At 43.2% G+C, this 21,070-nt stretch overlaps 3 protein-coding genes across 4 annotated transcripts; 1 reads left to right on the top strand and 2 right to left on the bottom strand.

Annotated features, from left to right (window-relative positions):
* Positions 1 to 825: 825 nt before the first annotated feature.
* On the bottom strand, positions 826 to 4,537 carry nipsnap3a (nipsnap homolog 3A (C. elegans)). Its single transcript, XM_079352828.1, has 6 exons — positions 4,374 to 4,537; positions 3,356 to 3,563; positions 3,093 to 3,254; positions 2,875 to 3,021; positions 1,147 to 1,233; positions 826 to 1,058 (listed from the first exon to the last, which is right to left on the bottom strand). The coding sequence occupies exons 1-6, from the start codon at positions 4,443 to 4,445 to the stop codon at positions 982 to 984; spliced, it is 753 nt and encodes a 250-aa protein (XP_079208954.1). The 5' UTR covers positions 4,446 to 4,537; the 3' UTR covers positions 826 to 981.
* Positions 4,538 to 4,907: 370 nt separating this feature from the next.
* Positions 4,908 to 11,421, top strand: noa1 (nitric oxide associated 1). Its single transcript, XM_079352826.1, has 9 exons — positions 4,908 to 5,350; positions 6,147 to 7,091; positions 7,587 to 7,751; positions 7,826 to 7,936; positions 8,071 to 8,162; positions 8,330 to 8,461; positions 9,137 to 9,253; positions 9,391 to 9,508; positions 10,069 to 11,421. The coding sequence occupies exons 1-9, from the start codon at positions 5,173 to 5,175 to the stop codon at positions 10,344 to 10,346; spliced, it is 2,136 nt and encodes a 711-aa protein (XP_079208952.1). The 5' UTR covers positions 4,908 to 5,172; the 3' UTR covers positions 10,347 to 11,421.
* Positions 11,422 to 11,660: 239 nt separating this feature from the next.
* On the bottom strand, positions 11,661 to 19,564 carry rest (RE1-silencing transcription factor). Of its 2 annotated transcripts, none has more exons than XM_079352824.1 (6): positions 19,448 to 19,564; positions 17,688 to 17,962; positions 17,020 to 17,586; positions 16,610 to 16,770; positions 16,203 to 16,286; positions 11,661 to 15,396 (listed from the first exon to the last, which is right to left on the bottom strand). In XM_079352824.1, exons 2-6 carry the CDS (start codon positions 17,924 to 17,926, stop codon positions 13,502 to 13,504), a joined length of 2,946 nt encoding a protein of 981 aa, XP_079208950.1. In that variant the 5' UTR covers positions 17,927 to 17,962; positions 19,448 to 19,564; the 3' UTR covers positions 11,661 to 13,501. The 2 variants fall into 2 exon arrangements, with proteins under 2 accessions (XP_079208950.1, XP_079208951.1); XM_079352825.1 differs by having other exon boundaries at positions 17,020 to 17,580.
* Between the last annotated feature and the right edge of the window lie 1,506 nt (positions 19,565 to 21,070).

Raw genomic sequence — 21,070 nt, 5'->3', positions numbered from 1 at the left:
CACATGCATATACCCTCTGTTGACTGCTTTAAAATGCAATGTTTGAGAGATACTTCTGGTGATCAGTCATATTAATTTATAATAATTCATCGCTCCAAGCTTAGGCTGTCTTTATCTCTTTATGTCTTAATGTTTATAATGTACCTATTACGGAATATTGTTAAAGCTAAGCTAGATAGATGTATGATTAACAGCAATTGCTTTCAATGCAACTTTCAAATAAAGCTTGTTTTATTAATGCAAATACTCTTGATATTTTTCTGATATTGTGGTGCAATACCATCACACTCTAGCCTACATTAACATAACATGCAGAATTTACCTAAACGGTCTCTCTGGATTACTTTGCTTGCTAATTTTGTTTTATAATGTAGCATCATACTGTAAATATTACGCGCAGCACACACCCACAAAATCTCATTAACATTACAGTGTAAAAAAAACTTCCCTTTGTCCCTTTTAGTTAAATTATTCGCACATTCTTTATGTCTTGTGACCAGATGATAGCTGCTGAATTCAAAAGCAGAAAAAAGGCACAAATTAACATGAAGTGCTCGTCAACTAAAAACTGGCTAATTCTATTGAATTGGATTCATTAAAAATTCTCTTCATTTAGAATTACATAAACAAAGATTATATTTAATGCAACCAAAATAATCTTAAACATTTTTGTTTGAAAGTTACTTTAATAATTGCCACAAAATCAAGGACGCATTTATGTTGCAATGTTATGTTGAATTTATTATCTCAGATGTTTTTACACTCACAGCACAGTTTGGATTTAAAGGAAAAGTCCGTAAAATTAAATGTAAACAGGATAAGTCATGCTCACTGCCTGACAGGTTCTTTAATATATTTAAAGGAGGATCAGTTGTGTTAATGAAACAGTTCACTTGAGAGGGGGCAGAGACTGAGACTACAGAGGTCCACAGAGGACAAAGTGAAGTAGTGTAGTAGAGACACAGGTGTGAGGACATGAAGTTACTTAAGAGGAGAGAAGGGGAGGGGGAACATGAGTTTGTTCTCCTGAGAGTCCAGGTGAACGACACTGGACCTGACTGAGGGAGAGAGAGAGAGAGAGAGAGAGACATTAGATCAGGTTAAATAAAGACGACTATCTACAGGTCAATATGGGAGGAGTCTCACCTGCAGCGACCACGCGGGGATCAGTGTGAGCTCTGTGTCGGAGTTCAGCTCGCTGGTCAGGGCTCTCAAACCACCAGAGGGCGTGAACTACAAGACACGTCAGTGACATCATCAACATACAGTGAGTGGCATCATTAACATACAGTCAGTTACATTAACATACAGTCAGTGACATCATCAACATACAGTCAGTGACATCATCAACATACAGTCAGTGACATCATCAACATACAGTCAGTTACATTAACATACAGTCAGTTACATTAACATACAGTCAGTTACATTAACATACAGTCAGTGACATCATCAACATACAGTCAGTGACATCATCAACATACAGTCAGTTACATTAACATACAGTCAGTGACATTAACATACAGTCAGTGACATCATTAACATACAGTCAGTGACATCATTAACATACAGTCAGTGACATCATTAACATACAGTCAGTGACATCATTAACTGACAGTCAGTGACATCATTAACATACAGTCAGTGACATCATTAACATACAGTCAGTGACATCATTAACATACCGTCAGTGACATCATCAACATACGGTGAGTGGCATCATTAACATACAGTCAGTTACATTAACATACAGTCAGTTACATTAACATACAGTCAGTTACATTAACATACAGTCAGTGACATCATCAACATACAGTCAGTGACATCTCACCGGGACACGCCGCCAGGTGAGCTGCACACACAGTCTGTTGCTCTCTAACTTATAATGAAGACTGAACCTGAGCTCTCACTCTCTGTTTGTCTCTAACAACATTCACTACAACAGGTGAGCTCTTTATTTACCTCCTGGGTTCATGTTTCCACCTGTTTGACTGACATCGCTGAATGTCACTCGAACATGTGGACATATTTTGTCACCAAAAAACAAGTGAACTTTAGACAGGACAGACACGAAACCAGAGAGGACTAGTTTGAGGGCCTCAACGAGAAAAATATCAAGTTAAAAAGAGAATTTTTGTCATAAAAAAATGGTAGAGAAAATAATCAAATACAATAAATATCATACAAGACTTGGTACACATTTATTTCATACATTTTAAGGATTTTACGAATTCTGAACAAGAGGTCTCAACAGATAATGTTCTAACTATGTCTCTATTCTTATAAAGTGTTTCCGTAGTGTAAAAAGATGTTTTGCTTTGTTAGTATTTAAAGAGACTGTATTGCAGTAAGACAGAAAAAGGATCAATTAATCCAAAACAATATCTCCAGACACAAAAAAAGAAGTAAAAAGACTTACTCTTTGCTGTAATATCTACAAAGACCAAATGTTAAGGGTTTGACACCTCACCATAGAGCTCAAGTCTTTTATCAGAATATTGTGATTAACAGTGTCCAAAGTTCAATGAAAAGCCTAAAAGTGAATTCATCATTGCCCATTGTTCTAGAGACCCCTCAGTTGGACCAGAGCCTTCAAATTGGAGATTGTTTTTCTGAATCCTTATTGGGGGGGGGGGGGGGGGGGGGGCTGTAGTTAATAGTAATAGTGTGTGGTCTATAATTATAAAAGGCTGATTTAACATGTTTTTATGCCGGGACGACTTTGGCCAACATAAATGGATCAGGAAAACTGCCTGTAGCCACAGACATAGGTCAGGATTTCTTGAGAAGACTTGTTTTCAGTCCATCATTACCAGCTCACATCTTTACAGTGTACCTCTGTTTATTATTAGTAAGTCATTTTTTACAGTATACCTCTATTCATTGGTCCAAACTCGTTGTGGAATGCTCCAATCAGCTTGCCATACGCAGCATTATGGGAGTTCATGGAGGCCTGGAAGGCGTCGCCCCAGACTGCTGGCCCGCCGGGACGCATTATGTAGGAGGCCAGCTCGTACACACCTGAAACACACCTGAGGTTATTGCGATGCCCTCAGATTAAAGAGAGCTCATATTTTGTGGGTGGAGCTTACCGCCCTCCTTTGGCGGCCCCTTCAGCTGACTCCAGGGCAGCATGTAAGTGACTTCGTTCTCCTGAGACGTCAACATCGGGATCGCTTTTGAGATGTAATCTGACAGCCAGGACGGATCCTGAGAGAGGGCGGAACGAACACCTGCCCGCTGAGAGTAACTGTCTGAGGTGAGGGTGGGAGGAAGAGGAGTGTTACACACTTCAAACGTCCTGAAGAAGAACAAGATTCTTTAAACAGCAGCAAAAGAAGAACGAGACCCTCACCATACTTCCATATATGGAAGACTTTATTTAGGCCGCCATACTCAATGCTCCAGTAGCCAATCAGCTGTGAGTGGGCAGTGCGCAGGTGTATCTTCTCATTGGTCAGTTGAAGGAAGGCGGAGTTCAGGTGAGGGTGGATGCTGTAGGTGCGTAACTCATAGAAGGTAGAGTTTTCCTGCTGTGGACTCGAAAAGAAGCGTAAACAACGCTGCTGAGGAACAGAGAAACAGAGGGGAGAGGGCTTATTTCTGGGGATATTTTTAAACGTCCGGTTTAAATGACAAAACTTCTAATCAAACTCCTGCACACTGTCTTATTGTACAAAAACGTGTAAATGTTGCCTATAATTTTTCACTGTGCAGGAATTTGCTCGCAACTTTTGATGGATTCATTCTCCTCCACATCTGTGTCTTACAAAATACATTCAAATACATACCTTTCAGATACTATGAATCATATATTATGACTCCTCCTGTGTTACTGTTATTCTTCTCTCAGGGACACTCAGAGACAAATAATCTGGGACAGAGAGTGAAGACAAAACTTCTCAAAGTTGAAGTTTAGTCTTCAGGAAAGTGTGTGTGTGTGTGTGTGTGTGTGTGTGTGTGTGTGAGACTGTCTGTTTAAGTCTTCAGAGCATCAGTTTGTGTTCAGAGGCCTCTCAGCTAGTTAAAGTTAAACTTCAACTACTGATCGGTACAAAGAACAACTCTCTCTCACACACACTCACACACACACACACACACACACACACACACACACACACACACACACACACACACACACACTATAAAACTAGAGGTAGGCCTGATACAAAATATGCCAACTTTGATCACCAACAGTCAGCAGTCAGTCTGTGTGTTGAAATTTCTTGAATTTCCCTCGGGATCAATAAAGTATCTATCTATCTATCTTGAGGAGCTAAGGTTAAAGTTGGTTAGGTTAGCGTTAGATAACGGTTTGGTTTAGGTTAGTAAAGGGAAGTCAGACTATTGTTTGCGGTCAGAGCTGAACTTACCTGAGCTGCAGGTGTAACAGGTGACAAGAGAGCAGCAGCTGATCTCAGAGCGGAGCTCTTGAACTTTATCATGTTGGAGCTGAAGTGACAAGAAAACACGAACACTAGAAATAAAGCTACTGCACACAGAGATCCTCTCTGCTACAGAGGTCTCACTATTTAAGGACACCTGTGGTGTTACAAATGAGCACGTGTTAAAACACTCAAATCAATGCATCTGGTTCTTCCAGTGTAATTGAATCATCAAATAAACTTTATATATAAATAAAACTTATAAACTACAAACGATGTTAAAACTCACCCAAAACGTTTTTTTTCCTCACTTCGTTGGACTGCGTTTTAAAAACACATTTCAATTCAGCATTGAAATTACATTTCATAAAAATCTGATGAATAAATAAAAGTAAAAACATTTACACATTACACTTGTATTAAAAAACTGAGTTTTCATAACTACAGAAACAGCAGAAATCCTTTGGGTCCATAAAAAGCTGCAGAGTGATACCTCCTGTCTACGCCGCTTCCTCAGAGGCAGAGTTGTGACGTGCTTTGTTAAATCGTCCGTTTTATTTTTTTATTGACTAGCAATGTATTGAATTGAGAATAGTTAAAATAATTAAAAATAACATATTTTTACGTTTGTTTATTTTATTTTTTATCCTAACGCAATCTAAACAAATGACGAGTTTAACGTCACGTCCGTTCAGGAAGTTTAACAGCGCAGCAGAGGGGTCTCGTGCGTGTGGGGCCCCAAGGTGAGCTTGTTTGTGCAGTAATATTTTCAGTCTATAATTGAAACATGCTGCAAATGTTTCAGACCAGTGTCCGCATTGCGGTGCTGAGGGGGGGCGGCCCGGTTCTGGCCCAGGTTCGCCGGAGTGTTAGCCGGCAGATGAGCAGCAGAGCCGGGAGGACGGTCCGGAGCTGCACCGTGGACCCGAACCTGGAGGAGGAGTTCGTATTCGCGGACTGTACAGGTGAGTTTGAGCACAGTTGTGAATTCAGGGAGGACTGTACTGTTCGTGTTTAAGACCAAAAGTTTAACCATAGAAATGTTCGAAGAACGTTATCTTAAAAACTCATTTTGATCAGCTGTTTTAGATTTGGCTGAAAGTCACCAATTAACACGGTCACTCTTTTGACCTTAACACCAAAATAAGCAATATAGGTAAATTTCATCCATATTTAAAGGCTGATAGTTATACACTGCAGGGTCAACATATCTTTTTTGGCTCCTACACGTTGTGACTCATGTGATTTGTTGAAGGACAGTGTGAACAGCACAAGTCAATCTGATCTTTTTTGGGCCGCTTTTATATGTGGATCTAAATCAGATACAGGTCAGATGTTCAATGTAACATCAGTCACAACAGCGAGCTCGGGTTGCACGCGACTTTGAGGGAGGGCTTACATGACACACCAAAAACTAACATTCATCAGACCCAGCCTCAGCACTAACATTCATCAGACCCAGCCTCAGCACTAACATTCATCAGACCCAGCCTCAGCACTGTCTTCGGATCCTGACTCAGTGAAGGAGTCCACTGAATTATTTATGAAATACTTACAGTATGGTCTCAGTGCTACGTTCACTCTCTGTTGTAAGATGACATCTTATTGGTCGGTACAGAGTTTTATACAGGATGAGTTCTTATTTTGAACATGATCCCGAACATAACCTGCAACATACATTATGGTGGTTATTTACTCTGGGGGAAAAAAAGTGAACAACCTCACCTGTTTCTCTGTTCTGTTTTCTCCTGCTGTGTTCAGATCCAGAGGAGTTCCATCGGGATGAGATCTCCCTCCTCTCCTCATCCGTTTCTACTCCTCCTGGACCTCCTGCTGCTCCTCTTCAGGTTCCTCCTCAGAAACACCTCAGGTCCTTAGAGCGTCAGCTGCAGGTGTTGAGGGGTGTGACCAAGCAGGAAGCAAAGCCTGACTCTCTGATAGAGTTCTATGATGTGGATTTTCCTTTGGACAAGAGCATTGTTGAAGCAAAGAAGAAGAAAAAGAAAGGGGCAGGGATGGGTGAGCACAGAGTGTTCGGGACGCCAGACATAGACGAGCCATTCAGTGAAACGTGCTGCTCAGGTTGTGGCGCCATCCTGCACTGCTCCGCCTCCTCCGTGCCCGGGTATCTGCCCAGTGAGAAGTACAAGGTGCTGCTGCAGGAGCAACGTCTGGACGGGGCTACCTGTCAGCGCTGCTATCTGCTGACTCATCACCACAAAGCGCTGAACCTGCACCTGTCCCATGAGCAGTACAGACAGGTGGTGCAGAGGCTCCGCCCCCTCAAAGCTCTAATCCTGCTCATTGTAGATCTGATGGACGTCCCTGACTCCATCGTCCCCAATCTGCCCGAGCTCGTGGGGACCAACAAACACATTGTGGTCCTCGGCAACAAGATCGACCTGCTGCCCAGAGACTCGCCCAACTTCATACAGCGAATTAAACGACAGCTTTCTCGCTACTGCGATGACGCCGGCTTCGGCCGCCAAGTGACGGACATCCACCTGATTAGTGCTAAGACGGGATACGGCGTGGAGGCTCTTATCTCCAGCCTGCAGCGCTCCTGGAAGTATAAAGGGGATGTGTACCTGGTGGGAGAGGCCAACGCTGGCAAGTCTACGCTCTTCAACACGCTGCTCGAGTCTGACTATTGCAAGTCCAAAGCCTCAGACCTAATCCATAAGGCCACCATCTCCCCATGGCCCGGTGAGCACAACATTCCCACTTCTGTTGATTTAATGTTTGTTAGCTTACAGTCAGACATACAGAACTTTTGAGTGAATGAAAACATTGTCTGACTCTTCAGAGTAAAACTCTTGACTTCAGCCTGAATTATAATCGTCCAGCACTGAACACATGATTAATCTGCAGGAAATGATATCGGACTGTATCGGACATATCCGAGAACCTGACATCAGTATTTCAAGGAAGTGGCATGGAATAGAGTTCACATATGATTTGAATGTATTAATGTGGTTTCTTTAAATTCACTTTAAGGCATGTAAAAGGCAAACCTGAATTTCAAAACAAAAGCTGAAATACTCCACAAACATAGCATACATAATATAGGGATAAAACCTGATATAAAGTGAGCTGTAGATATCAACATATATATATATATATACACACACACACACACACACACACTCACTCACTAAACTGTTGTCAAATAACTCTGTGTCCCTGTGTCGGTGCGTTCAGGGACCACTCTGAACTTGCTGAAGTTCCCCATCATCAACCCGACCCCATTCAGGATGTTCAGACGACAGGAGCGTCTTAATGAAGCATCGCAGCAGACAGAGAGTGATTTGACGCAGGACGAGCTGAAGAGACTCAAACACTTCTGCCGGCAGGGCTACCTTGTGGGTAAGCCAGGGGAGAAAGGGGAGGGGGCGCAGATTGGGAAAAGGGACCCCTAGTTGACCTGTTTACCTGTTCAGGTCGAGTCGGCCGAACGTTTCAGTCAAACGTCGGGTCCAGATGCAACGAGATCGAGTTTGATCCTGACAGTTTGGCTTTGGGAGAAAACGAAGATGGAGAGACCCATGCAGGTGAGTGGAAACATTTCTGAGATTTCATCAGCTCAAGGTTTATTGAGTTTAACACAAAAGGAGCGTAAACTGTCTTTAAATCCGTCTCCTTCCACTCTGTGTGTCCTCTGTGTGACCTCTGTGTGACCCTTTAGCCTGCAGCAGGTCCCCTGATGAGTTCACCTTCAACGAGCTGAAAGACGCTCACTGGCTGTTTGACACGCCGGGGATCATCAAAGAGAGAGACGTGAGAGACTATGAGCTACTGATTTATCAACAACAAAAATCAAACAAACAAACAACAATAATTTGAAAAAAACAACAACAAAAACATGTCAAACTTACATTTCATCGTAAAAGTCTAAAGGACCAATCAGCTGTCAGCTCTCTGCACTCTCTGTTTCTCTCGACCAGATCCTGTCGGTGTTGAAGGAGCAGGAAGTGCTGTCAGTGGTTCCCTCTCAGGCACTGGTTCCCAGAACATTTGTGTTAAAGCCTGGAATGAGTTTGTTAGTGGGAGCACTGGGCCGGATCGACTTCTTACAGGTACACGCACGCACGCACACACACACACAAGCCCACAAGACAACTACATTGTAGATACTTGAAAGATGACTATTTTTACAACCTAATTTCCTAAAAAAATCATTAGTGGGTATACATGGTCTGAGGGAGCTCTAACTTTTCGTAGAGTAAGAAGAAATTCAAGTGAGAACATATTGATGAATTACAGATTTTTGCGTCATACGTTCATAAGAACAGTCGAAGCACAGATTTGTAAGCACTGTTTGTGAATAAGGCCCATTGTCTGAAAACAGTTCATCCATGCATACACAAATACTAACTGAAACTCGTCCATGTAAAGAGGAGGCTGTGATTAAATCATGATCCAGAATGGCTACTGCCTTCTCTGGATTATTTAAGATGGACTGAAGTGAACTGGAAGTCTGTCCAGAGGTCTGATGAGTACAAATGTGACTTCCTGTTTGGAAATAATGGACGCTGCGTTCTCTGGGCTAAAGAGGAGAGGGACCGTCCAGCTTGTTATCAGAGCTCACTTTTAAAGCCAGCCTCCGTGATGCTATAGCGTTGCATTAGTGCCCTTGGCATTGGCAGCATACACATTTGTCTCCATTTATAAAGAACCATACAAACCAGTTCAGGAGCAACATGTTCTGTCATTTTGATGTAAACTAAAAGATGCTCTCTTGTCTCTCTCAGGGGGGGCGGTCCTGCTGGTTCTCCGTGATGGTCTCTGCTCGAGTCCCCGTCCACATCACGAGTCTGGAGAAAGTCGACCAAATTTATGAGAAACACGCCGGGGGAGACCTGCTGGGGGTGAGGACACTGAGGGGGGGAGGAGACATGAAGGTGGTGAGGACACTGGGGAGGAGACATAAAGGGGGGTTAAGGTCAGTGAGGGGTCGAGGGTCTATGGGAGGGAGTATAAACTCTGATTTCTGTGATGCATTCAGGTTCCTCTGGGAGGGTCTGAGCGAATGAAGACGTTTCCTGCATTGGTTCCTCAGGAGGTCACGTTGGAGGGGCGGGGCTACCTGGAGGCTACCGCTGACATCACACTGTCCTCTGCAGGTACACACCTGACCATTTTTGTCGACACACACTGGAGTATTCTTATTTACAAGATGTATTTTAGGCCTGTTTCCTTCATACTTTCTGACCTTCATAAGTCTGAAGAGTACACAAACGTTTGTTATTGTCCGTTCCAAAGGTCAGAGCTGAAACATTCACTCCCATTCACACACTGATGGCAGTGGTCACTATGTAGTGAGTCCATCAGAAGTAACTTATCCCATTCATACACCACCGACAAAGCAGCAGAAGAAATTGGGGATAAGTGTATTGTCCAAGTAACACATGTTGCTGCAGGAGCTGTGGATCGAGTATTTCTATTTAACATGTCGGGTTCATGAAAAGAAATGAAAAACAGGGAATAAATTTGACAAACTACACTTTGATGTCGGCCTCCAAATACCAGCTGAAGAGAAATCAAACAGGATGACCACGACTTAAACATCTGTCTCAGATTTCATGTTCTGTGTTTGACGTGTGTAATGGTCTTTAGACCCTGCTGACTCGTATGACGTCAATGGAGGCAGTTTGTGTATTTATGTCTTTGTGTGTGTTTGCAGGTTGGGTAGCGGTGACTGCAGTAGAAGGTGAGCAGCTGGTGTTGAAGGTTCACGGTCCAGAGGCGGCGGGTTTCGGTGTGAGGACACCGCCGCTGCTCCCTCACGTGGTCACTCTGAAAGGAGAACGAATCAAAAAGTCTGCCGCTTACAAAGTCATCAAACCGTCTGGACGGATCGACTCGGGACTGTCAGCTCACGGTGCTGACACTCTGCAGGTGGAGAACAAGAAGAAGCAGAAGAAGAAGCAGCAGAAGAAGAAGAAGAATAAGGAGGAGTGATGTCCAGAGGGGCAGGTGGGAGGAGCTTGTTTCCATGACGTTGGTTTGTCCAGCTTCAGAGGAATCTCTTTTTCTCTGTGAGTCATTGACAGAGAATAATTCAAACAAGATGACTGACCCTGGTTGATATTTGTATCCATGACGGTCTGTTCTTCCTGCAGCAGTGATCAGGCTGGGATCCTTGATGGATGTGTGTCCACTCAAAGTTGCTGTTTTTGTCTAAAAAGGCTCAGATTGTCTTTCTAAGTGTCTGAGCATTACAGAAAAGATCTCTACAATGAAAGACTTTTTTGTTAAAGAGGGGAATGACTTTCTTTTTTTTTTAACCAAGCGTTCAAACCAACAACAGTTGAATCACTCTACAAATACACCAGACTACATTTCGAAAAACAGTGACTTTACCTCACATCATAGGAGATGCTGGCTTGTTTGTGTTGCTGTATTTTGTGCTTATGATTATCCATGTTAACTTATTTATTTTAATAGAGCATAAACCAAACTAACATGAATCCAGTAATAATGACAGGTTCAGTTCAGAGCATCTGTCAAACCTTCTGTATGCAAATAAGACGGATATATTTCATAGAAAATATTGTACTTTCTGCTTGTGTTCATCCAGCACACTTTTAAAGACCCAAACAAAGAAGTGTTGTTGCCCTACTTTTCTACCTTCCTTGTGTCCCAACAGCTTTGGTTCCCATCATTCTGAGTTTGAAAGCTTTTTTGCACATCTTTAAGCCGCCTCAGTCATTTTTTTTTTTTTTTGTCCCTACCAACCTTCCTATCACTTTCATCTTGAATCCACATTTGTTGTGAAATGTGTCCCTCTTTGTTGCAGTTTGTGAATGCCATAAACAAAACAGACTTTTGATTGTTTTCAAGTGTCATCTAAAATGTTTGACTCTTTTTAAAGGCTTTTAAGAATTCAATTATTTTTTCAAAAGGTGTTTCCATATCCGACGATCTTATAAAGATGAATAGGACATAAACTATCACACTGATAGTGAACACAATTGACCAATGTTCATAGAGATCGAAAGATGTGTTTTGTTTTTCTAATAAATTGGTGACGCTGCGCGTGGGCAGGATATTTTCTTTTTTTAAAAAAAATATCAAATCTTCCATCCATCCATTATTGAACCCACATTTTTTTCCCTGTTCGGGTTTGTGTTGGAGGCTGGAGTCGATCCCAGCTGCAATTGGGCTAGACTGTTCTCCAGTTCATCACAGACAGACAACCTGCTACATTCACACCTACGGGCTATTTTAGAGCCAGAACCTCCTCACTGTGAGGCACTCAGGGAAAAAAAAGCATCAGGTGATGAAAGTTTATTTTAAAAAAGAACAAAATAACACCAGGCAGATTACACTGAACTCTGTTAGTGTGGGAAAAAAAAGTGAAGTTTATAGACATACTATACAGCGCACACACAACCAGACAGGAGAGAAATGTTTACATCTGTACAGGAAACACAGAACTGTATTATTTAATGTTAAAATAATGAGTTGACTTAATACAGTGGATATCAGAAAATTATTTAACTAATGTATGAATATACATTAACCTATTTATGTATGTAATTAAAAGGGTTGTCTTTGGTTGTAGTTACCCCAAAGAAAGTCATGAGAGCAAAAGTTCAACACGAGTTCATCTGTCCATGTTCAGCTCGTTGATGCCACTTCAGCTGACATACAAATAATACACACTGATAGGACTGTCAAAATACCAGTATTTTAAACTAATGAGTCTAGTAAAAATCTAACTATAGCCTAACCCGACTGTTACCACGGCAACCAAAACAAGAGTTCTAGACACCCAATATAGGCTTACTCCTGCACACCGTCTAAACCTCACACAGGTCTCTTTACGTGCCGACATGTTGACAATCACACACGAGTTAACAGTATTACACATGAACAAAGTATTAGACAATAGGAGTATACACAGTAGTGTTATCAGTTGCAGCCTGGCACCATCACTAAACCTCTAATAACTATCAAAGGTTTATTTACATTTGAACAGTCCAGACAGAAGAGCTCCAGCTGCTCGCTTTCTTTGGTTTCTCATCTACAGAGATTATTGCACATAAAGATTGAACTTAAACAGTTTATTTAAGGCCAGATACAGTTGAATACAATCTTTTTTGAACCTCTGATTTAAAATCAGGTCTGCTGTGTTTCTGATTCACAATCTTTTTTTTATTTATAATTATGACATAAACCGATGTTCGTCTTTATTGATCTGTCAGGAATCAAAGTTGAAGGATCTCTGAGCTGAAGTGTGACAGTCAGACCAACAGAAACCAAACACACCGTCAGATCTTTGGATCAGACACACAAACTACGACTGTGCGCACACATGATTGTCAAAGGCACTTTGAAAACAAAAAGAACACTTTATCAGAGAGAGAATGTCTAAACAGAAGCTCATCTACAAACAGTTCAGTAAGAGTAACAGAGAAATGTTTGTGTGATTTCATCTTTCAGAAACATGAAAACATGCGGCAAATATCCTGAAATATTCATGACAAAAAACCAAAAGATTCATGGTAGAAACGATCAGAGTAACAAAGCTGCAGGTGACTGGAACGTGGTCATGGTATACAGTCTAAACTACACGATTGCTTCTAAAGAGTTAGAGCCCAGTCTAAAGTAGACCTGGGATCAGGTTCACTGCAGTCCAAGCAGCAAACACAACCCCCCAAAAAATAATACCCCAGAGGCCCCATTCAGACAGAAGTTCTCTGTATCAGCACAGGATAGTAACATGAGAGCTGTTAAACAGGGTTTTCTCTGAGCCAAGACTTTGATTCCTCAACAAAGCAGTTGAGTGATGACAAGCCGAGTCCACTTAGTCTAAGATGGATACAGGACTAAGTCAGGTCGTGTTGGATCCTTGTGATAAAGATCTTAATGCTGCACAAAGATGGGAAGCATCAAGGCTCCCAGAGTCTTTCATAAAGTTTACTCGTGACATTTAAAGGGTCTTCTCTCTCCAAAACGAACGCACAGGAATTTGGATTTGAATGAATGGATTCCTGGATTCTTTTGAGTCACTGAATGTTTAACAGCTGATCTCTCTGGGACGTAAAGTTTCTGTTTGAAACGTCAAGAACAGAAGTTCAGTGCGGGATGTTGTGGTGAAAATATGCTCCTCACTTCTGTGCTTTGGCTGGTTGGTCCATGTAGTAGACGTTGACCAGGTGACGGTTCAGGTGGCGTCGGTATTCCACCTCCAGAGGGAACGTGCGGTCGCAAAAGATGCACATGTGACTCTTCAGCTCCGTGGGTGTGGGGATCTCGTCGGTTGGCGTTTCTGGGTCGTTGGCCATCTTCCCTGAGTTGGCGCCGGTGCTGTTGAGGCCAGAGTCGTCGCTGCCCTCGGAGGCACTGTCGCTGATGTCGCTTCCTCCTTCGTGGCTGCTGTGGATGCCCTCGTCGTCTTCGGGGTCTGCAGGTTTGTTACGTTGTCCTGGGAGCACCAGAGGAGGCGGTGACGTGGGTTTGATGAAGGTCGGAGTGGGAGGGTCCTTAGCTGGAGGAGGTGTGACCTCGCCTGAGCTGCAGGAAGGCGACACCTCCATTTTCTCCGAGGGTGTGTCCACAGTCGATTGTGGGACCATCGGTGCGGTTTTATGATCGTGAGCAGGGCCGGCTCCTGTAGGGTGGGCTTCAGAGGACTTGATTTCTGATGGGTGGGGTTCAGAGGTCGTGGTCTCTGATGGGTGGTGTGGCTGTGCAGATCCATCCAGCATGTCTGTGGACGGACTTTTGACGTCCTCGTCTTTCTCTGGATCCACAGCCTGTTGAAGGTCTGCAGCTCTCTTCGCTTTCTTGGTCCTTTTCTGCTTGTTGGCGGTTTTCCTGGAGGATGTGTGGAGCGTACGGGGGTCTTTGTCTGTCTTCTTTGTGTCTTCGCTGTTTGTCTTCTTCGTGTCCTCTCTGTCTGTCTTCTGCGTGTCCTCTGCAGAATTAATCTGCTGTTTCTCTGCAGCCGTGCTCTTCACGCGTTTGGCCTTGGCTGAAGTCTCGGGGGTCTTTTTGGAAAGATCGAGAGCTTCCATCGCTTTCCTCTTCGCAGCTTTATCCTTCGCCACTTTGTCTTTCTGATTTTTATCAGGACTGTTGATGTTCTGCTGAGCTTCTTCCATACTTTCTGGTGTTTTGTTGACCTTCTTTGCTCCAGACTTCTTTGGCTTGCTGAGGTTTTTGCTCTCCTTTCCGCTGCTCTCGCTTTTTTGCGGTTCTCGCTCTTTCACAGGCTTCGTCTTCTCGTTGTCTTTGTCCATCTTCTGCCTCGCTGCTCCGCCCTCCTCAGAACTCTTCGTCTGTGTTTGGTCTTTTTCAGCCGTTTGGTCCTTTGAGATGGCCACCTTCTTGACTCGTCTCTTAGTCTTGATGTCTGCAGGTGTTCCTGTCTGTGTTTCTTTATCCGTCAGGTTTTCCAGAAGGTTCTCCGTCTTCTTCTGCCTCGTTGTGACCTTTCTTTCAGGGTCCTTCAATTTCTGTACTTTCTCTCTCTCAGCAGTCATGTTAGATTTCTTTGAGGCCTTCTCAGGAGCTTCACTCTGCTCTGATTGGTTGTTACTGGGTGGGCTGCTTATCCTCAGGGACAAGTTGATGGGGCTCGAGTCCATTTCCTCGTCCCCGTCATCCTCGTCCATGTCAAAGTCCTCGTCTGCGCTGGAGGAATTGTCGACCTTGTTTGCTCTGTGGGCTTCTTCTGGACTGTCATGACCTGGTTTCTTGACCCGCAGTTTGACCTTGGAGATGTCCACGGACACGTCGCAGCCTGAGTGTCTGGACTTGATGTGGTACTGCAGGTTGCACTTCTTGGAGGCGGCGTACTTGCAGAGTGGGCAGAGGAACTGGCGAGGGTTCAGGTGGAGCTCGACGTGCTTCTTGAAGTTGCTGCGGTCGGCTGTCTTGTACTCACAGTACGGGCAGGAGAGCGGTTTAGGGCCATTGTGGACTTGGCGGGTGTGTCGAGTCACCTCGTGCTGATTGGCTGCCAGGTAGTCACAGCTCTCACACTTGAAGGGACGCTCGCCTGCACATGGGAGGGACGAAGCAGAGTTGTCATTCTAGTAAAATCAAATGATATCGATACCTGTTGATACCACAGCAGAAAAAATAGAAGTTCAAGGCAATCAAAATCGGGCAATTGATTGTTTTTAATTTAAAAATGCCATGCACACTGTCTCAATCAATCACCGTCTAAATTGTACACAGAAAAATGACAACATCAAATGTTGCCTTAGTTTTTGTGCAGTTTTTTGTGGATTCATTCTGCTCCTACACGCCCTTCTGAAACGGGCCACTGGAGTTTGCCTCTCCTGCGTATTTTTAGGGATTTTTTGTCTGGTGTCCTGTGAGGTGAAGACATGAAGGGTCTTAATGTGTTCATACATGAAGGTGGGTAAAAATGGCACTTCGTGCTGCTATGCAAAGTGTCGCCCGTGGGCAGTCAGGACAAACAACACGATAGAATCAAGCTCATGTAGCATGCTGTTAGGACATGCTGTCAAATAAAAACACGACAACACAACACACAGGCAGTCATAGCATGTAGCTGTGATGCTAACAACTTTACCATGTTAGTCCAACAGTGAGCTTCAGAGAGACCAACACAAACAAATACAGTGAGAGACAGAAACTTAGAAATTCACACAATACTACTACTCTAAATAATACTGATAATACACTATGACATTCATACTTTTACTAGTACTGCTAATACGCTCTCTTCCTGTTTGCTTGTTGAATCTGTCAGTATTTCTATTGATCAGATAATGACTGACTGTGGAACTCATCTATTCACCTGTACAGGTAACTGTGTGAGAGTGGACGACTGACCTGAGTGAGTCCTCATGTGTCGGGTCAGGTGAGTCTTCTGAGAGCTGGAGTAGTCGCAGTACAGACACTGAAAGGGCCGCAAACCTGTGAAAGACAGAGGACACAACATGTTAATGATATGTTAACAATTAACAGTTAACCCTACCTGTGTCTGTGTGTGTGTGTGTGTGTGTGTGTTAGTCCTACCTGTGTGTTAGTCCTACCTGTGTGTGTGTGTGTGTTAGTGCTACCTGTGTGTGTGTGTGTGTTAGTGCTACCTGTGTGTGTGTGTGTGTGTTAGTCCTACCTGTGTGTGTAAGTCCTACCTGTGTGTGTGTGTTAGTCCTACCTGTGTGTGTGCGTGTGTTAGTCCTACCTGTGTGTGTTAGTCCTACCTGTGTGTGTGTGTGTGTGTTTGTTAGTCCTACCTGTGTGCGTCCTGATGTGTTGAATGTAGTTGCTCTTGCGGTCAGAGAAGTAGGAGCACTGGCTGCAGGTGTGCAGTTTGCTGGGGAAGTGGTTCCTCAGATGTTTCCTCCAGTGGTACTGGCTGACGGTGGTGTACGGACATAGCGTGCACTTAAACACTCTGCAGAGATCACAAGTTTAAACATCATTTAACAATAAGTGTCTCTTTTTGCAGACGATATTTTAATTAACTTGTCATGCAGAGATGATAAGATTTTTGAAATGTCTGGTTGTGTTCAGGTTATAAAGTGAACATTACAAACAATGAATATATATGTGAATATCTGTGATTCTAAATAAAATAACCTAACAGACTGAATCACATGGAGGAAACATGAAGTGCTCAGCCATGATGACGCCGTCCTTTTACCTGTGGTTCTCGCCCTCCTTGCTGTGGTGCTTCAGGTGAGCGATGTAGTGGTCGTATCTGTTGGTGTTGTATCCGCACCGTTCACACCTGATCAGCCCTTTGATGTCACCGGTTGTCCCCGCCTCCCCGCTGCTCTCCACCTCCCCACCTGACAGATCCTGGGCCTCGGGGGACTCTACCTCCTTGGACCTGTTCTTGCTCCGCCCCTCCACGCGGTTCACCACCATCATCTTGCTGACGCTGTGCGTGCCCAGGTGCTCAACAAACTCGCGCTCGTTCTGAGCCTGGAAGTGACACGGCTTACAGTGAAACGGTTTCTTCTTCTTGGTGCTCTCTGTCAAAGGGGTGGGGCTGACTTTGCATTTGATGACCTGCTCTGGTGTTTTGGCGATGGAGGAGGGGCGGAGCCGAGTGCGACGGGACAGGTCTTCAGCTTTGGCCCCATCATCCTCCTCTTCCTCTTCCTCTACAGGATTTTCCAAGACCACAGCCTCAATACTTGGGCCCGGAGACTCAGGGTACTCGATAATGCACACCTCCCTGTGGTTCTGGTTGTCAAAGCTGTACCTAAGCAGGTAACAACAGGTTAGATCACACACACAGGTGACACATTCATTCTGATCAGGACAGGTGAGAGCAGCAGGTGTTAGAGCAGACTAATTCCTCACCTGATGATGTTCTCGTCCTCGCTGTCGGAGTAGCTGCATCCCACCGTCTTCAGCTCCATCATCTCCTTCTCGTCTCCCGCGCTCCCATCGGCACCGTTGCCCTCCGCTGCAGTCACAGCTGCCATGTTGGCAAGCATCACCAGCTGAGGGGCGGGCATCTCGTTGAGACTCTGAGCATCCTCCATCAGAGACACGCCCACAGGAAACATCCCCACAGGGAACACGGCCTGAGCAGCCATGTTGAGTACAGATGTTCACCTCCACAGGACGAGAAGCTGCAGAGAGCCGACAGAGGTCATTAGAGTTCAATTATAGTGTTTATTGTAATTAAACTCACAGAAGTTGTGGACTTAGGTTGTCATGATACCAGCATTTGAAATGGAAACCCTAGGCACCCAATATTAGGTCATTTCTTGTTTTTAGTTATAGTATCATAGACAGTAAATATTTATGAACAAAGCCGAACTATGGATAACACGTATCTTTTTTTAAATCAAAACAGATGCCCCCCCCCCACTTCTGCATTGGCTTCCTTTTCAACCCCTCATTTTGACGTTGGGTTTCTCTCTTTAAGTAACTTTAATGAACCAGACTCTGTAAGGTCTTGACAAACATCCGTATTTGTGCAATTTAGACGTTGGGATGAAGTTGGCTGCAATTTTAGTCCTCTCATACACGTCTTTATTTTGTAATGGATGTAGTTTTTGTAAGTTTTTGTAATGGATGTTTTGGATGTTTTTTCTGTAGTTGTTGATACCATGGACAGTGTGTAGGACTTTACCTACACCGGACCACCTGAGACATACAGTATGTGATTTACAGTCGCTTAGAAAGACTTAAAATAAATGTAAAATTCTGCAGAAACATTGAATCAAGAGTGTGTGTTTGTGGTCGTGTACAACGCCCAGCTGTGACATCAGGATGTGTTGTTTCTGATGTCACACAGAGGAAAGTGTGTGTGTGTGTGTGTGTGTCGGCCATTTTGAAACAGCACCACGGCTCAGTCGACAGCGCCATCAGATCAGAGAGGAAACCCCGTACTGAAGTCCATCTGGAAAAACACTACTTTTACTTTGACCATACTGGACCCACGTTTAACAACAGCATATATGAATAGAACATACATGTGATGATTGTTTGATCCAAACACTAGTCAAAGTTTCAGACGGTTTACAAGGAACAAAGAAAGTGACAAAATCGTCTTAAAAGTAGGAAAACAACGACCTAAAGAGGAAATGTGACATAATGTTAAACTTAGTAAAACTTTACTCAGAGTTTGGTTAGAGACATTAATCATACAACTACGTACTTATTTGAACTAAAGTCACACACTAAAGCGTATAAAACAAAAGAGTTTGTATAGTTTAAAACTGTTACTTCTATCTAAAGTAACTCTCCAAAGTGTGATACTTTAAAGTGTTGGATGTTTTCGGCTGTTGTGATTGAAAACTTCAGTTTGCGGAAGCGGATCAAACGGCGACATGTCGATTTATTTTAAAGTTAGTCCAAAGTGTTAAAGTGGGGTTTTGTTCGTCGTCTTTTGATGTTTTGAGTGATATTAAAGTGTTTTTCTCTGTAGTGTCTGGTCGGAGTGTTAGCCATGGTGCTGATCAGCCCCGGACAGCGCCTTCTTCTCCTCACCGCCTCCATTTTCCTCCAAACTGCCAACAACTTTCCAGCTGCGGAGCTCCGACTAAAACAGCGGCTCTCTGTCCGCTCACAAGCCGACACACTAACACACACACACGGGGAAAACTCACCGACTCTTCGCTGCCGAACTTTACGAGAGTTTTCTTCACTTTCTTTTACAGCTGCAGGACTTTTTTTTCTTCGACGAACAGCGCAGAGAGAGAAAAGTGCAGCAGAAGTTTCCGCACATTCCTCCACAGCGGGTGGCGTATGGCTGGTGACGTCAGCACGTTGCTGCGGCTGTGAGCTGGAAAGTTTCAGGCGGAAGAAAAGAAACGTGTCTATTATCATTGTAATGATAGAATCAGCGTGATTGTGATTCACCTACACACCTGAGCAGAGCAGAACCCATTATTGGGAAATTTCAGACAAAAAGTTCAATTTCAAATAAACTAAACTATTGTCGTTCAGTAAGATGTATGCTGAAGTGAAAACAAGTCTGAAATGTTTGGGGACCCCTGTTCTAGGACTTGTTTTTTTTATGACGTGTTATAAAACAGGTAGCCTATTAATATAGTATTTATTTTATTTTTCTTCTAAAATAATCATATAAAAGTTTAAAATTCTGATTTCAGCACCACTGGACTAAAACAAGTTGGTGAGTCCAAGAAAAAAAGTTAGATTTGTGCTGGAGGTTTTTCAATGTGTCTCATATTTTCAAAACAGTAACCCAAATACGAAGGACCGAAGAAAGAATACTACACTTATTGAATTAAATAAGAACTCAAGTGCTGTAAAGGTTGTGCAAACATCTACATTTATAACATCCATCTCTTTACTCATCTTCTTTTCTTCTTTCCCTTTCTCCTTCTCTCTAAAATCTCTGTCTCCGTTCCCTTCATCATCTCCTCTCCCCTGCTCCCACCTTCTCTTATTTCTCTTTGTCTCATTTCATTTCTCCTGTATATCCTCCTTTTCTCCTCATCTCCAAAAGTCAAATTCTTCTCCCCTCTCTCTTCCTTATCTCCTTTCTTTTCCTTCTGCACATTATCCCTCCCCCCTCCTGTGTGTTCACGTTTGATGTTGTCAAAGTCTGAAACAAAAATCTCCGAACTGTTTACAAACTATATATATATATATATATATATATATATATATATATATATATATATATATATATATATATATATAAGTCGTCATCTCCCAAACCGCAAGGTCGAAGGCTCCTGCGAGCAACACACTAAAATAAACAACACACAATTAACAGCCACATCGATTAAAAACAAAAAGCGTTTAATTGTGGTATGATTTTATAATTAATTACTAATAACCGATAAAACAGTATATTAACAAAAGAGAGTAGGACTGTTAAATGTCATTAGATATTTTCACCACACGAGGGGGTCTGTGCTTCACCTGCATCATCACCACGTGTCTCAATCAGTCTGATTTCCACATATAACATGTTTATGGAGAAGATGATGGATGACATTTCATCCGTTACATTTATTTCATCACCAAATTTAATTTCATTACAGTTTTATGGTTAAAAAAACAACATCATTCCGATCAGGACTGACAAAACACCAGTCAATGACCGACGATTAAGAAAGTCGATAAGTGAGTGGGCCGTTCAGTGACTTCACAGACTGACACCCGCAGCAGCCACGCCCCTTTCCCCCAAATAAAGTACAAAGGAAACAAGCCGGAAGTGTGGTGCGTCCACCTTCAAAATACAAAGTGGAGCAGTAGTT

Source organism: Symphodus melops (assembly GCF_947650265.1).
Source record: "Symphodus melops genome assembly, chromosome: 9".
Classification (NCBI taxonomy): Eukaryota; Metazoa; Chordata; class Actinopteri; order Labriformes; family Labridae; genus Symphodus; species Symphodus melops.
The sequence above is the reverse complement of the archived record's forward strand: the minus strand, read 5'-3'. Positions and strand labels throughout refer to the sequence as shown.